At 53.1% G+C, this 17,192-nt stretch overlaps 1 protein-coding gene, 1 long non-coding RNA gene and 2 gene segments (V, D, J or C); all 4 read right to left on the bottom strand.

Annotated features, from left to right (window-relative positions):
- Positions 1 to 1,081: 1,081 nt before the first annotated feature.
- On the bottom strand, positions 1,082 to 1,594 carry LOC150002254 (T cell receptor beta variable 6-1-like). The segment is given in 2 exon segments: positions 1,082 to 1,455; positions 1,546 to 1,594. Coding segments are annotated over 2 exon segments (423 nt in total).
- Positions 1,595 to 2,921: 1,327 nt separating this feature from the next.
- On the bottom strand, positions 2,922 to 3,566 carry LOC150002253 (T cell receptor beta variable 5-5-like). The segment is given in 2 exon segments: positions 2,922 to 3,319; positions 3,449 to 3,566. Coding segments are annotated over 2 exon segments (447 nt in total).
- A 2,502-nt stretch (positions 3,567 to 6,068) lies between these two features.
- LOC150002252 (uncharacterized) lies at positions 6,069 to 6,513 on the bottom strand. Its single transcript, XR_016512973.1, has 2 exons — positions 6,471 to 6,513; positions 6,069 to 6,358 (listed from the first exon to the last, which is right to left on the bottom strand). It is a non-coding gene; the product is annotated as an uncharacterized LOC150002252 (long non-coding RNA).
- A 3,008-nt stretch (positions 6,514 to 9,521) lies between these two features.
- On the bottom strand, positions 9,522 to 12,428 carry LOC150002251 (uncharacterized). The gene is made up of 4 exons (XM_090286908.1): positions 12,324 to 12,428; positions 11,891 to 12,213; positions 9,959 to 9,968; positions 9,522 to 9,871 (listed from the first exon to the last, which is right to left on the bottom strand). The coding sequence occupies exons 1-4, from the start codon at positions 12,400 to 12,402 to the stop codon at positions 9,522 to 9,524; spliced, it is 762 nt and encodes a 253-aa protein (XP_090143034.1). The 5' UTR covers positions 12,403 to 12,428.
- Positions 12,429 to 17,192: the final 4,764 nt, after the last annotated feature.

Genomic DNA, 17,192 nt, shown 5'->3' with positions numbered 1-17,192 from the left:
CTGAGGACTCACCTGTCCCCAGAAGACACAGGGTCGCCCAGCACAGGAGCCTGAGGTCCATGGCAGAAGAAGGACAGGAATGGGAGGTTCACCAGGTCTGGGGCCTTGTGAGCATGAGCAGAGGATGAGGGGTGTTCCTTGTCCCCACAAGGCACTTCCCATAGTGACTTCACTGCCTCCATCAGTCCCACCACCTCAGGGACACGTGGTGTGTATCAGAGGCACTTGGGTGACTGGTTTAAACGTCTGTAAGCTGCTTTTACACAGAATCATGCACGGCTGTCACTGTGAGTCCCGTGCTGTCGGGCTGAGGTCCCACCCTCATCTCATTCACTGTCACTCCTGTCGGCTGCGCATGGTCACTAAGACATGTCAACAGCGTCACCACATATCCCACCAAAGGGAGATTCACGTCTTCTCTGCAGTGGGACCTGCTGGGAGCACCTGCTTCTGTCACAACCCCCTGCACTCTCCCGTCACACAGGCTCGCCCTCATCCCTTTCTTAGGTCCGGGTGGCATCGGGGGTGACCCGGCTGTGCCTGGGGAGCACTGACACGTGCTGAGCTGCACAGGACGGAGCGACGCCCTGGGAAAGTGTGGGAGGGGGGAGCTCCTGTTCCTTCTGCAGGTCACGGGCAGGTGCCCTCACTTTGTGCTCAGTAACCTCCACGCAGAATAACGACCACACAGCCCATGAGAGAGCCTCGTGTGCTGCTGACTCACCACGCCTCACAGAACAGGTGTCTTATGGCTTCTTTTGGAAGAAGACTCAGCCTCCTTGACCTTTAACATACCTGTGTGATATACAAGAGCAGCTACATGGATCTGATCTACCGATGAGTTCCCACCCTGTAGGCATCAGACTCAGGCTATTGACTAGAAAGGCTAGAGCTGGGGAAGCACCTTCCCAGCTAATGGGGCCACTGCAGAGGACAGAGAACAACAGTGCAGACGTGTGGGCCCAAGGCCCTGGGTACCATCCAGGCCAAGCAGACCCTGTCCTAGAGGAGGACCTCAGCACTCAATGAGTGTTATCTCTCAGGCAGGGGCCACTGGGAACATGCATGTGCTGGAGTTTCCTCAGGGCTCCCCTGATTCTGGGGTGCAGGGCCTCCCACTTCCTTTTTGTGCAGAGAGGAGGCAGCCGTGCAGCGCTGTGGAGTCACTGCTGGCACAGAAGTACACAGATGTCTGCGAGGGGATGGCCGACTCCAGCGTGAGGGGGAAGTCCTTTGTATTTGTTCTAGTGACACTATACCCATCGGGGACCTCTCCTTTGTTCGTGTCTCCAGAAGTGACTGAGTAATGGATCAGCCTCAGCCCGTGGCCCAGGTCTTGCCGATACCAGTACATATCATCGTGGTTCGTATCCTGGGCACATCTCAATGTCCCCTTCTGTCCTGTTTTCAGGATCTGGTATTTTGGGGTCTGAGTGATGCCAGCATTCACCAGATCTGCGGAGAAGAACAGGAAACAGAATGTGCAGCCACCATGGAGTGTATTAGTGCAGGGATCTTAAAATTGTCACCCAGCCCAGGACCCACCTGCAAGCAGGAGACAAAGGAGCACGCAGCACAGACGGCCGACGCTCATGGCCGGGCAGCCTGACAGAGGTCTCCTCCGGGTCTGTGTGCGGTTGGATGGGAGCAGGGCTCTCCAGGCGTCAGCTCAGATGCCACTCCCACCGCCCGGACCCAGAGCCACCTTGTCACAGGGGGCCACGCCCCTTCTCAGAGCATCAGATCAGAAACAAATGTGCATTGAACAGCTTAGAATGAGGAGAAGCTTTTGGCCGGATTGACGCAAGTCCTACAAGCCGTCGTCTCAGCCTTGCTGTCACCGTGTGTAACTTTAGTGCGTTCTGTGCTGTGCAGGAAATCCTCATGAATCCTCTGCTTCTGTGTGTGCACCACCTCTCTGCTACTGACCCTGAGGGAAAAGCCTGGTGCCTCCTGATGCCTTTTATGACTCACGGGTCCCAAGTAGTCCCTCAGCCTCCTTTTCTGCTCTACTGAATCCACCACCATGCGGTCACTGTCCTTTCTCCCACAGTGACCCTCCTGGTCTCCAGTTCCCCAGCCTCAGGGGCAGGCGGGTCAGCACTGGAGGAATCAGGTGCTCTGCCTCCTATCCATCCCCTGACCGCTGGGACCCCTGCCACACGCAGCCCGAGCAGCACAGGATACCTGGACATGTGCTTCCCGTGTTCATGGAGAGACAGGGGCCGGCAGACCCAGCTCACGCCCAGGACTGACCTTTCTTCATGGCTGCCCAGCTCTGCACGTGACCTGCTGGCCCCCAGGATGACAGCTGTGTGAGGGATGTGGCGAGAGGTGGCTGATTTCAGGGTGAGTGAGTGAAAACACCCTTTTTAAATTGAGACATCGTTCCATGGGGAATATCTCCTTGTGAAGAATCGCTGACATTAATTACATTAGTATAATGAGCTCATCTTCTACAGTCCCAAGCTTTGTAGGACCCCAAACTGCCTTCAGTGCTCTGCGGGGGTCTAGGTGGCAGCTACAGAAAAGAAAATTGTGACTTTCTTTGTTGTCACCAGGAAGGATGGTTGGATATTCGCTGCCATGAAGTCAAATGTCCATGGAAGCTGTCAGAGACCAGGTGGACAAACCCAGGTGACTCATGATCTCCCAGGCCTGTTCATCTAAACCTGGAAAAGGGAAGCCAGATGTGGGCTCAGGCCTGGGAGTGGGTGGGAGAGGGGGGCACCCACAGGTGTTGAGGAACAGATGAGTAATTTCTTGCTCCTCGGGTTATGAAATATGAGACCCAGGAGCGTTCCTTCCCACCACGTATAGAAACAGGAACAGCGATACCTAAGCGCACGGCGTCTGTGAGCACCGAATCCCACCACTTCTGGAAGCAGCAGAAAGGAGCCTGGGAGAGGCAGGCTGCGCTCCTAGGCCTGAGCCTGTCTGGCTGGCAGCTGCCACTTCGCAGTCACTTCCTGAGGTGGGACGGAGCGTTTTTGTGCAGGCGGCTGCCGGTCCTGCACGGCTGTGTCACGGCTGCTGGCGCAGAGATACAGGGCCGAGTCCCCCAGCTCCAGCGAGCGCACGGTCAGCTCGGAGCGGGAGTCACTGAACTGCCGCACAGAGAATCGATCCGGCATGTTTCCCTTTTCTCTCTCTTCCTCGTTGTAATACTCAACGAGGAACTGAGGTCCCTGGCCCGGGACCTGCTGGTACCAGTACACGGAGAGGTGTCCGGAGATGTAGGAACACTTCAGTGTCACTTCCTGTTTTCTTGTTTTTATCAGGTGTGTTGGGGTCTGCGTGACTCCAGAATCCACCGGGCCTGTTGGGAGGAGACAGAAAGGAACTGGGGACGGAGCCAGGAGGCCCTCCGCTGCCACCATCAGTGCCAGGCTTGTGTGTCAGGAATGGGGATGCACAGCCGAGGCTCCACGCAGTGTCCAGAGCTCACCTGCGGCCAGGAGACAAAGGGCCACACAGCACAGGAGCCTGGGGACCATGGCAGGCTGGGGCAGGACAGATCAGGTGGCTCCTTGCTCAGAGCGCTTGTCCTCTGGGGCTGACGTTCCGGGCACCTCCTCTGATTGGAGCTTAGGCGACGATGTCACTGCGCTGATGTCATTGTCTCTGCTGGTTCCCATGAGCCTGGGTCCCCTGCCAGGTCCAACACTCAATTTATCCAGGCACCTGCCTTGTCCTGCAAAGACGTCCATGACACATGGGCTGGCATGGCCTCAGGAGGCTGCCCTGGGTTTCGGCAGCAATGCCACGCCCCACGGCCCCTCTGCTGTCCCTGCAGGCAGCTGTTCCTCTGCCTGTGCCCTCTCCCAGGACCTGCAGGCTGCCCCTCCAGCTCTGCACCCTTCATTGCCCGTGCAAGCTCAGCGAGACTCCCTAACCACTGCACAGTTGAAGTTCATGGCTCCGGGCTGTGACACTGCCTGAAAATGAGTGCTTACACTAGAAGCACCGAACAAGGCTGTCCCTTCACCCTCCTGGCCCCAGGCAGACAGCTCTGCCCCCTGCTCCGCCCCAGGAACTGTGGGGCTCGGCAGGTCCGCGGCGCCCCCGTGTGGCCAGTTGGAGTGGAAACCTAGATTTTCCCGGGGCAGGAGGCAAGAGGACAAGCGTCCTGGAATGTGTTTAAATTAGGAACCGTTTCACTACTTGCTTATTACACTGTATTTTTTTTTAATCAAAGGTACAAACACTCAGTTCTAGCTGATCTGGTAATTTGTATTGTATCAGAAAAAATGGTGACTGTGGACAAGGACTGTAGATTGATTCCAAAAGATTATTTTTGATGATTAGGTATTAACAGAAGTTGTTTAAACTTTGATGACCCTGACAGCCTACTCAAGGCAGATCATTGAGACAGGCGTCTTTGCAAGATGCCCACTAACCTGCTTATCCCCCAAATTTAAATAACAATAATACTGTTCCCACACTGCTGAAGAATTTCTCTTCTACCGTCTCTTTTCAAAAACAATTTTTTTGCTTCTGTTTATTGATAATGATACAAGCCCCATTTCCCCAGGTGGGAGTACACATGTGTAAGTGATTAATTTCCTCTCAGTTTTTCTCTGATGCACAAGTAGCAAATAAATATTCTAATCCTCTACACTCAGTGTGCTGGGAGGAAGAGACTGGTCTGAATGAATAAAAAAATAAGCAGAGGTCGTGGGGAAACAGAATCTGGTATGGAGTCAATCGCAGGATGAGGATGTGCAGTCAGACTCCTCGGAGCCAGAGTCAGCCATGCAGAGCAGCCGTGTGGACAGGGGCACTCCCTCTGTGCCCTCTGTCACTGCAGGGAAGTGCAGGGCACACACCCCGTCCAGGGGAGGCGTCCCGTCCAGCTCACAGAGAACCTGTTGCAGGACATTGTTGATGGCGAGTTGTGTGTCTTTGAGCCATGGACCGCGCAGGCACATCTGCTTTGACATGACCTCAGCACTGGCTTGTGGATCAGCCTCAGCCCTGGTCCTGGGTTTTGCTGATACCAGGACACTGCAGAGTGGTTCCTATTCTGAGACCAGCTTCTGTTTTGTCTCTACAGTAGGGATCTTGCTGCCTGTCTGCCCTGAGCACCCACGGGTTCTGTCTGAGAAGAACATGTCAGCTACGCGGGACACAGGGAAGCAGGCGGCTGTCCAGGTGAAGGAAACACTGAGGACCTGGCACTGAGAACTTCCTTCAGTTTCCTGAGCTCACAGGCTCCCAGGGCCACAAAACAGTGAAGCCTGGTACCCACGGCAGGTGGAGGAGGCGGGGTGTCCCCTGCTCAGTGCTCTGCTGTTCTTAGGAAAGGGCCAGCATTCTGAGCCTCAGTGCCTGCGTGGGCACGTGATGCCCGGGGCTCCGCCTGTATCCTGGGGTGTGCAGGCCCGCAGGCCCCGAGGGAACCGCTGCAGCCGCAGAACTGCCCTCGGAGGACGTGGGCTCCAGGACGGCTGGGCCGGGCTGAAGACCTGACCACAGAGAGGATGCATTGTTCTCAGTCATGGCCAGTTCAGAGTCACAGTCGAGAGGCGTGGACCTGTGACTCATAGTTCTGATCAAGGCGAACTAAACAACCAAACTGAATGAGGGACTATTGTCCTCAGTGGGGGGCACTGACAAAGCCACGTGGTGAGGGAATGGGGATTTGGAAAAGGTCAAAACATATTTGGAGCTAGGATCAGGGTTGTGATCTGAGTCTAACTTGAATGGAAAGAGAAGGCAGGGAAAGGGGCCGCTTAGAAGGAGGTTTGGTAGGAGACTGTGCCCAGACTGTAACGTGTCTTATGAAAGATTTCCCAGGTCCACAAGCTGATAGGAAGATATTGAAGAACTTGAACGTTTCTGTCCACGCACAATTTTGATCAAGTCAAGGCCAGGCCACAGGCCGTTGTCTGTGCGTGGGACCAGCACTGCCATGCCCAGGGAACAGACAGGCAGTGTTCTGCCTCAGATTTCTGTCTGGGGTCTCACAGGAAATGCTGAACTAAGCCTGGGTGCCCCACAGCTTCCTGGCTGGACCCAGCAGGTTTCTGCACAGGGAGACGGTGACTCTGCCAGGCTGTGTCGTGGCTGCTGGCGCAGAAGTACACGGCAGAGTCTTCTGGCTCCAGGGCATCCACGTGAAGGTACAACTCAGAGCTGTTTGGGCATTTGGGGGTGAAGCGTCTCGGGACGGTGTTGTTTTCATAGAGTTCCTTATAGCTGTAGATGAACATGAGCTCCGGTGCCTTCGGAGCGCTCTGTCTGTACCAATACATAGCATTGTGTCCCAGATGTTGTTCGCATTTCAAAGACTTCTTATCTCTCATTCCCATCACCAGGTATTTTGGTATCTGAGTAATCCCAGTGTCCATGCGCACTGTTGGGGGAAAGGGACAAAATTCAGACAAAGTACACAGGGAAAGGTGTCGCTGCAGCCACAGGGGAATGGCTCAGAGTCCAGGGACAGCCCACGTGAGCCCAAGACTCACCTGCTCCCAGGAGACAGAGGGCCACACAGCAGAGCAGCCTCCAACATGATGGGATCTGGATGAAGGGCCCAGTCTCACTAGGATGTCCCAGCAGGGGGGCTGGGCTCTGGTCTCCTTGGCCTTGGTTGGTGGCTCTGCCTCTGATGTCACTGCCCCTGACAGTCTCCCCAGCCCCAGGGGATAGTCCTCACGCCGTATACAGATTCTGATAGAAGGTGGATGTCAACGGACTGGGCTGGGTTATCCCCCCGACAGTTGCTCTTTTGCTATTAGCTGCCCTCAGTCCGTACGTTGATTCTCTCTCTCTCCCCCTCCCACCCGGGACCCCCTCTCAGCCACAGACCCTCCCAGTGAGGCAGGGCATCACTCCCAACTCTGCCTTCCTTGGACCCCCTGTGCCCAACTGTGAGGAGGGAGGGAGATTAGATGGCCCCGCGCCCACCATTTATGAAGCCTGAATGTGATCCCGGCCCAGAGCCGGACAGTGGGAAGGGTCACGAGGGAACCACACGAGGGACCCCAGGCTCTGCCCCTGTGCTGAGCTTAGCGCACGCAGGTGAGAGAGAACGAGGTGCTGGTGCCAACAAAGGGAGAAGCACTTGAAAATGATTTTAGCTTAATTTCGTGGGGGTGTGACCACTGATGCTCCCACTGACAGGAGGATGGCGCCCCAAGGCCCTGGGGACCCTCCTCCCCACACTCCTCTGCTCCCTCCCAGCCCCGCCCCGCCCCCAGCTCAGAGGCTTCAGTGCAGCCACGGCGCCCCTGGTGGCCACGCGCACACTGCTCGGTCTCAGGCCTGTCCCCAGCCCGGGGCCTGCCATCCACAGCTGCCCTGCGTCCCACCCGCGGGGAGCGGCTCTCGTGGGGATGGGACCCAGGGACGTGTGGGGAGGACAGGAGCATCCAGAATGACAAAGGTAGCTGGGGCAGCACTGCCCATCCACGGACCTAGGACGCTCAGTGTTACCCCACAGAGATGGGCTCTGTCTGGGTTCTGGTCGTGAACGACACGCAGCCCCGCGGAAACGTCCCAGCCCGTGGGGCTCATGGGCCCCGTGACGGTTCACACATGCGCTCTGAGCAGCCGCCATGGGCAAGCGCAACACGCCGCGCTCCCCGCAGGCTCCGCTGCGGACACGGTCACGGACACGGTCATGGTAACGGCGAGGGGGTCACATGCACCACAGCACGTTTGAGACGTGCATTCAGTAGTTCAGGGGCGAAGTCACTACACATATGCGACACTATTTCAACTGTTACATGAAGGGGCTGCCATGACATGACCCCCAAAACCCAGTCTGTTTCTATAATGTTAGAGACCAAACCAGGCCCATCATTTCTACACAGTTTTCCTGGTTGGGACGAGCTCGCGTGACCGACCATGAGTCATTTCTTCTCCACCACCTGTTTATGCTTTTCATCTGCTTAGTTATTGGAATATCATGTAACATTCTTAAATGTGCATTTTTGCCAGTATTGAATTTTCATTTTAGAAAATTTAAATGTATGAACAAATACAAAACTGAAATGATCTATAAATGCTAAGTGATCTCTTACCATAGCTTTTATTATGATGTTAGGTATTTATTACCAAATTGGAATAACAAGACTTTAAATCAAACCATGTTGGGGTAAACAGAGTCAATACACATGCTTTAAGTCAAGAGCGATGGGTTAGGAGGAAAATATCTGCATTTTCTAATGTAATAAATTCTATCATTTTTAATGTGGTCCACCAAAAAAAATGTAAAGGCATTTTAAACAACGTGGGTGGGTGGATATTATCCCCCTGAACATGCCCATATATCGAAGATCTGCAATCTATTACAGGTGGAGACATTCCATTCTCAGATAAGAACCTAAAGTTAACTTCTGTTAAAAGATGGCATTATTACTATTAATATTATTGATGGACATCCCTGCAACAAGAAGACGCTCTGATTGGCTCCTGTACATGAAACAGCAAAAATCTGAATAAATAGAATTTCATTACATTGCTTCTCTCTTCATAGGTAAAAAAAAACCCAAAATTCAAAAAAAAAAAAAAAACAAAACAAATCCTTGCAAAAAACCACGACTTAACTGTAACTTGAACAATGAGGGAAAGTGAAAGGCTTGGTGGCCCTGAAACAATAGCGAACATAAGTGTTTGTCCAAGCAGGGGTGGGTGAGAGGGCAGTGTAAATTACCCGAATTAGGGCAGGAGCCTGAAGGGGGAAAGTAATGGAAGGATGGTTTGCCTTGCAAGGAGGAAGAGTGAAAAAGTGACTAGTAAACATGTAGGATACTCAAATAAACACTGTGGATATAAAACAGGAATGGCCTGTGTCGCTTGAAATTAAATAGGAAAGACATAACCTGGTCACAGGCAGGTAGGATGTGGAGCATGGAGCACACACAGGTAGCCCCAGGAATGCACGTAAGGAGAGCCCCAGTTCTCATGCGTATACACAGGGTGGTCTAGAAGGCTGCGCAGAGCGCAGGTGGTGGAGGCTAGAGAGCTGAACAGAGATTTCAGAAGACGCTCACATCAACGAATATGCTGTAGTTCCCTCCACGAGCCCAGAAAGGCCACGCACGGTCATAAGGACACGTGTCAGGGCTGCCTGAGAGAGAGGGACAAACAGAAATAAGTCCTAGCAAAGCCAACATTCAAACCTGCCAGGATAAAACCTAACACTCTTTAGAAGAACATAACATAGTCCAGAGTCCTTATTCTATATCATCCACAATGTCCCACATGAATCCCTTCATAATCTTTCTTACAGAATATTTTAGTGGTTTCTAAATTGTTCATTCCACCCCAATCTGGTGACAAGAAAAACCAGAGCTGGGGAAGCCCTTCGTCCCTAACGGGGCAGCTGCAGAGGACAGACAGACAGACAGCAACATTGCAGACATGTGTGCCCAAGGCCCTGGGTCCACTCCAGACCTGGGAGACACTGTCCTGTAGGGGATCTGAGCACTCACCGAGGGTGACCCAGAGTCAGGGGCCACTGGGGTCTCCCAGGTGTAGGAGTTTGCACAGGGCTCCCCTGGATCCAGGGTTCAGGGCCTCCCCTGGCCTTTTAGTGCAGAGAGGAGGCGGCCGTGTAGCGCTGTGGAGTCACTGCTGGCACAGAAGTACACAGATGTCTGCGAGGGGGTGGCCGACTCCAGCGTGAGGGGGAAGTCCTCGGTATTTGATCTAGTGACACTGTACCCATCAGAGACATCTCCTTTGTTGGTGTCACCAACACCGAATGAGTAATGGATCAGCCTCATTCCGTGGCCCAGGTCCTGTCGATACCAGTACATATAGCCGTGGTTATAAGTCTGGTGACATTTCAGCATCACCTCCTTTTCGGTCCCTGTGACCTTGTATCTTGGACTCTGGGAGATTCCGGCATCCAGGTGTCCTGTAACAGAGAGGGACAGAGCCTGAAGTTGTCACCCTAAGTGAAGGCTTGGAGAGAGGCTCTGGGAATCCGAGGGCAGGAGCCCACCTGTCCTCACCTGCCCACAGGAGAGAGAGCGCCACACAGAAGGAGAGCCTGGTGACCATTTTAGGTCCAGGACAGAATCTCACGTCTTCCAGTTCTCTTTGGGGACACAGACCCGGCCTCTCACTGACTCAGTGATGTCACTGTCCTTGACAGACACCTGAGCTGCACAGCTAACCTGCCACACCCTCCCCACAGGAACTGTCAATGAAATACACAAAGTACAACTGAGCAGAACTGGGAGAGAGTGTAAGTCTGTTCTGGAAAGGAGTCTTATCAGTATGCGTGCTTTCCCGACTTTTGGTGAGGAAACTTATTTTTTCTGTGCATAGTGATACAATTCCCTATTTGTATGCTGTACAAGTTTCCTATTATTGTGGACTAAGAAGCCTCCTCACAGCATTCCTCATACTTCGGTGACTTCTTTGATCAAAATTTAGCTTCAAATACTATTATTTTTCCCTTTGCATAAATTCTGGACAATTTTGATGTCAGGTCACAGTGATCTTCTCAGTTAAAGGACACAGCTGATACCCAGGCAGTTCAAGTCTCAGGGTGGTTGGAATCTGAAGACTTGTTTTCCGTGGTCTCGCGATTCACCGACTCGTGGGTGCCCTGCCGCCCGTGCTCAGTCGTGAATGAAACAGAAATGGGGGTCTCTTCCAGAGAGAAGGGTCTTCTGACGGTCATGTCAGTCCATCACTGTCGCAGATTAGACAGCCCCTGTGAGCGGAGGACTCAGGTGCAAGCAGCGTATTTGGGAAGTGACCCCAGGAAGCAGGAGTGAGCAGCAGGCACGGAGAAATCAGCATGAGGTGCGACATGGCCGCTGTGCTGTGACTTATGGCAGGGTTGGGGTCAGGACAGCCTTTGTCTGACCCAGTTAGATACCCATTAGTTCTGCCTCGTTCAGCAAATTATCAAAACTCTGGAACAAGAGTGTTTCCACGCATAACCTGGATGACGTCTTACCTTTGAGAAAATAAGCAATAGATATGTTTATTGAAATAAAAGCACAAATGAAAGAATTGAAGTCATCTGCAACATGAGTAAATGGTCCCTGGGGTCCATAACTACACCATTCAATTCGCAGCTGTGACACCCAGCCACTTTCTGCAGCGCCTGACCTGAGCAGATGGAACGATTTCAGATTTTCTGACCAGAAGTGGTGGATCTGAGGACAGGCTGAGACCCTCGCTCCACTATGTCCTCCAGTGGTTTAGAAACATCACTCCCTGCAGTAACCCCCAGAATCCTGCCTGAAATTTCTAGAGGCCTGCTGTTGCCTTGGCTGAATCTTCTGACAGACTGGAAATCCCCTTAGTCACTTAGCTCTTGAATTACGGGATATCATGACCTTGCTCTATGTGAAACCATGTCAGGACAGACCCAAGTCCTTTGGCTTCACACTGTATGTCCTACTACTTGGCAGGCAATCGGCTGTGCAGCCCCACAGCTGAAGTGTGGCCTCCCCATCCCAGCCAGACACTCCTGAAGTGGGAGAGACGGTGTCTGTTCTATGTGACAAACAAGGCCCAGGAGGCACATGGCATATAGGGGCTTGATGGGATCGGGGCCATGAAGATGGAGGACTGACATGCATGGAACATTAGGATCGTGTGGGAGCTGCAGCTTCCTGTCCATGACATGGTGCACTGAGCACTCCCTCCCCTGTAAAATGGACACACGATGTCACCCAGAACCATGCACTAAAATAGACCGCATGGAACTTCACTCAGCAGGACTGAGCAGGACTCCCTACCATATGCTGAGAATGGCAAGGTGCTGGGCAGAGCTGGGAGAACATTCAGGAAGGCTCTGGTGAACTCAGAAGGGAAAGGAGAGTGTTACAATAGGACTAGAAGCATCTGTGGCATTAGGTAATGCCCATTTCCTCTGCCTGTGACATCTGCTGGGACAGGAAGGTTTGGGGACAGAGAGCCGTGAAGGCTGCAGGGCTGTGTCTAAGCTGCTGGCGCAGAGGTAGACGGCCGCGTCTCCCAGCTGCAAGGCGCTCAGGGTCAGCTCAGAGCTGTAGTCATTGAGCTGTTTGCCTGAGAAGCAGTCAGGGATTTCCCCTTTCATATTCTCCTGCTTTTCGTAATACTGAATGAGGAACTGGGGCGCCTGTCCCCGAGCCTGCTGGTACCAGGACACACGGTTGTGTCCAGAGATGGGGTGGCATTTCAGAATGGCCTTCCTACCCTGGCCTTTGATGAGGTGTCTTGGGGACTGGGTGACTCCAGCAGCCACCAACCCTGTGGAGGAAGGAGACAGAGCTGAGACCCGCACACGAAGCAGAAGGACACGCCAGCAACTGTCAGGGACTTTGGGTCGGAGGGATGGGCCACCTGAGCTCAGGACTCACCTGCCCCCAGGAGACACAGGGCCACGCAGAAGAGCACCCGGCAGCCCCTGCGAGATTCAGGGAGGACAAGACTGGCCATGTCCCTGCTCAGAGCTCTGCGGTGAGACAGCAGAGGAGGTGCCCCTCCCTTTGCTCTGCTTGGAGGGCTTGCCTGTGATGTCACTGTCCTTGCGGCTCCCGTAGGCACCCACAACCCTGGGACAGTCTCGGCTGGTTCCGTGTTTCCTGATTCAGTCCATCTTCCTCTGAGCAGGTGCAGCTGGCTGTGCAGAGCCGGGCCCACGGGGCGTAGGGCAGGGGGCAGCCCCAGAGCTTCAGAGCACGTGCTCCACGCGCTACACCTGGCGGGCGTTTCCAGGCTGCCTCACTGAGGCCCCAGCACACTCTCCAGCTAACACGGGCTCCAAGACAGGCCTTAACTCCATGCAAGGCCAAGTTCATGGCTCCCTGCTGGGACACACACCTGCACATCTGTTAATGTGAGAAGGTATGATGAGCGAACCTCTGATTCTCCGGATAATCTCTCTGATGAAGGAACCAAGCAAAGACTCGCTCCCTTCCCCCTCCCTCTCCCACAGACGCCACCAGCCTCTGCCCCCGTGGGTCCGCAGCACCCTCCAGAGGCCAAGTGTGCAGTTGCGCTGTGACAACCCCTTTGCTGGGGAGCCTGGGAACTATGAGCAGCGGGGAGCACAGGAGGGTTTGTGGGCAGGAAGAGGGGGTGACACTGCCACGCTGTGGGTAAGCTGCGGGCACAGAGGTACACGGCCGAGTCCCTCGGCTCTGCACGCCGGATGCTCAGGGTGGAGGAGGAGCCCTCTGGTCTCTCAGCGGAGAACCGATCCTTAGGCATCCCTGAGTGTCTATGGCGTCCTTGTTTCAGAAGTACATCAAAAACTCCGGGCTCTGCCCCAGCGTCTGTCGGTACCAGTAGACAGAGGTTTGTCCAGATATTGGATCACACATGAGAGCCATGTCCTGTTCTCTTTCTGTGACCATGTGCCTTGGTGACTGGGTGATCTCAGCCTCTGTGTGACCTGTGGACATGGGAGTTGACAAAGGAATAAGGAAAAACAGTTGTAATCGTCACACACACACACACACACACACATCTTGGAACTGCTTGGGGTTCTGAGGACTCACCTGTCCCCAGAAGACAGAGGGTCGCCCAGCACAGGAGCCTGGGGCCCATGGCAGAGGCAGGACAGGGATGAGAGCTTCACCAGGTCAGGGTCCTTGTGAGCTTGAGCAGAGGAGGAGGGACATCCCTTGTCCTTACAAGGTAGTTCCCATAGTGACATCACTGAGCTAGGGATTACCTCACAGTCACTAGGTAATTAATTAATTATATCTAAGATGCCAGCCACTCTGACCCGCACCTTTCTGTTAAGCACTATTAAAAAATGATCATCACTCATTATCAAATACATTAAAAGATAAATATTTATGAAACATAGGATGACTTAAAAATACTGATTCAAATGTGGACGTAAATATTCACCAATTCTGTTAGATTTTGGGGTTGTCATCCCTCTGAGCCCCAGTGTCCTCTGGCCCGAATCCACATCCCTCTGTGGCCTGGATTCTGATGGGGTCTCATTCTCTTCACGGTGTCAGCTGGACATTTCCGCCGGGTTTCCATAGAAGGTCCACACTGAGGCCTACAATGCTGATTGTCATCGTTTCTCCAAGGTTTCCTGTCTCGGACCTTACCCTGCACATCCCTGGTCCTTCCCATTATTGGGGCAGCACTGGGATGTGCTTGGAGTGGATGGGAGAATTGCCAGGTCTTTTCCCTGAAAGCAGTTTGAATTCACTGCTTAAAGCTCCAGAGGTTGAAAGGGCACCTCTGGTGGACACTGACCTCTGTATGATGGGTTCTTCCATTCCTTTTGGAGGTGTGTACATGGCACGGCGGGGGTTCATGTGGTTTGTACCTCCTGGGAGGCCCCACTATAGACTCTCAGTATTGGGGTTCATGGAACCTAAGATAAGAAGCCTTGGGTTTCTGTGCAGACTTCTACCCCAACAGAGCCAGGGAGGGCTGGGGGAGAATAAAATTACAGCCCTGTAATTGTTTACAACAAAATAAAATAAGCATCTCACACATATTATTCGAGCCAAAGGAATTGTGACAATTAGGTTCTTATTACCCTCCATAACCTCAGAAGGCTCACACGCGGCTTTCTGCCCACAGGCACAGACCTCGTGTGGAGTCTCTGTTGGAACATTCTGGTAGCTGACAACCTTTGGGTCTAATGCCGCTGTTTGATGAAACTACTCAACTTTCCCTCCAGTGGTTTGCTTACTTGTATCTTTTACAACCTGTTATTGAGAATGCTTTCCTTTGGAGATTTCCTGCTTGATAGTCAATGATTTTGATGCCCTAGGCAACTTCATGGGATGGTTTAGACTCAGAGAGGCCCGATCACTTGGGAGGTTTAGAGCTTCTTTCAGCTTTACTCTTCTTCATGGAAATAAATAAATAAATAAATAAATATATATAACCTTCATGTTCAATGCTCTATTCCTCGATTTATGCAATTACTAGAATATTCCAAATCGAGTAACACTGAGGCCTAGTTTCACTTGCACACACGCACAGGCACACGCACACTCACAGGCACAGCCCATGATGATGGACCTGGATTCCCGTGGAGGGTCACGGTTGGAGGTTCCCATGAGGCCCCACACATTGCTGTCCCGTTTCTGGGGAGTCCGATGACAGCTTCAGTGAGGACAGTTCTTTCTCCTTGAAGGACCAGGGGCTCAGGAGGCGGTGTCCCTCACCCTGTGGCTGCCCTTTCTGTGCAGAGAGCAGCTGGCTGTGCACTGCTGGGCACTCACTGCTGGCACAGAGGTACAGGGAGCTCTGGTGGGTGCCAGCCAACTCCAGGGTCAAGGGGAAAGGCTCAATCTTGCTTCGGGAGACACTGTGGCCTTCTGTGACCTCCCCTCTTCCAGTGCTGCTGATAGTGCGTGAATAACGGATCAGCCTCAGCCCCTGTCCTGGGTCTTGTTGATAATAGTACATTATAAATTACTTCATATGCTGGGAACATTCCAGGGTCATCTGCTGTCCTGTCTGTACAATACGGAATCTGGGTGCCTGAGTGTTTGCAGCATCCGTGGGGCCTGCTGGAGAGGCAGATGTAGGGCAGACAAGGCTGGGAGAGACCTGGGTCTGAAGGACCGGGAAAGGCTGGGCGCTGGGACTTTGCAAACCCTTGGCAGAGGCGTTCAGCTGAATACGGAGCCTGCCTGCCACAAGCAGACAAAGCACCGCACAAAGGAGGTTGGGGCTCATGGGCACTCAGGGCAGGAAGGGCTGTCCCAGCGACGTGCTCTGTCCCACAGGACACAGAGGGAGCTCAGAGGTCCTTCCCCGGAGGACAGACTGGTCTGCCTGGGATGTCGCTGTTCACACCCCAGCAGATGCTCCGTGGTCCAGGGTCCCTTCTGACTTGGCAGAGGCTGATTCAGCAACTCCTCCCACAGATGTGACTCAGCATGGCCTGCAGGCAGATGGGTGTAGCTGCGTGTACTGAGGTCAGGGTTCACCCACACCTTGGTCCCCCACATTCCCCGGGGACAGTTAATTCTCTGTCTGCACCTGTCCCTGCCATCATGGCTACTTGCCCAAATTCTTCAATTGCGGGTCTTGATAACGTTTAGAGGGACCTCCACCCTCTTCCATAGCTAGGAAGCCTGGCAGCAACTGAACCTTCCTCAGCACCTGCGCACTGTTGGATCCCTGCCTAAGTCTCCTTAACCCTTTCCTGCTCTCCCAGGCTCTCCCCAGAGCCCCTTAGAGGTCAATGGCATCACAGTGCCATCTGGTGGCCAATAACTGATGTTTCATCATGTGTCTTCCTCAATCCTTAAGGAGTCCTGGGAAGTGTCTGCATGGTAAGCAGGGAGAAGATTCCAGAAGCAGAATCCTGTAAGTGGTAAGCTCAACGTCCTTAAGCCTTAATCCCAACATGAATTCTTAACCTGACTCTTCCTTTGAGTTACCATCTTAATATCCTACCCTCATTTACTTAACTACTATCACACGATCTACAGCTTTAGTCTGGGATCTGCTTCCTTAAAAGTGTCTTCTGAAGGGCAGAGGGAGAGAAGAGGTAATGTTAGAAGTAATATGTAGTCTAAAATAGAGCACTTCCGGCCAAGATGGAGGCCCAGACAGACACGCTGTGTCTCCCTCTACAACTAAGAAGGAATACAACTACCTCCAAATTAGAGACAACCAGAAGTTCCAGAAAATCAAGCTGCATGGAAGTCCAACAAACAAAGAGAGAAAGAAGAAATACTCATCCAGACAGGTAGGAGGGGTGGAGTCAAGGCAGAGAAGATTCGGTGGCAGCAGTGGTGGCAGCAGCAGGCCAGGAGAAAGCGAAGTCACATGTTTTAAAAAATGGGGAGGGACACCTGGGGAGATCCCCAGCTCCTGACCCAACCACACAGCTCAAGGTCCCAGCACCAGGGAATATCAAGCCTCATTGATTCCGACTGTGCAAACCAGTGGGGGTTGGGGCAGAGGAAGAAACTACTGGTCTCTCAGCACAGTCTGCTTGTTTAAAGGGCCCCCACAGTCCTAGCATGTCCCCAGACCCACCCACTCTGGGAACAATGGCCAGGGCAACAGCTAAAGAGGCGTCAGTCCCATATGAAAGTGGGAGAAGTGCCTGGAAAAGGGACAAGGGCTGAGCACACCGCATTGTTCCCTCTCTGAGCCCTGCCCCACATACGATGCCACAACGTGATGAAATGGGTCACCTTGTTTGATGAATACCTAAGGCTCGCCCCTTACAATGTAACAGGTGCACCAGATCTACCTAAGACACAGAGGAAAACAAACACGGA

Source organism: Furipterus horrens, unplaced genomic scaffold (genome assembly GCF_987537825.1).
Source record: "Furipterus horrens unplaced genomic scaffold, mFurHor1.1.pri manual_scaffold_9, whole genome shotgun sequence".
Lineage (NCBI taxonomy): Eukaryota > Metazoa > Chordata > Mammalia > Chiroptera > Furipteridae > Furipterus > Furipterus horrens.
The sequence above is the reverse complement of the archived record's forward strand: the minus strand, read 5'-3'. Positions and strand labels throughout refer to the sequence as shown.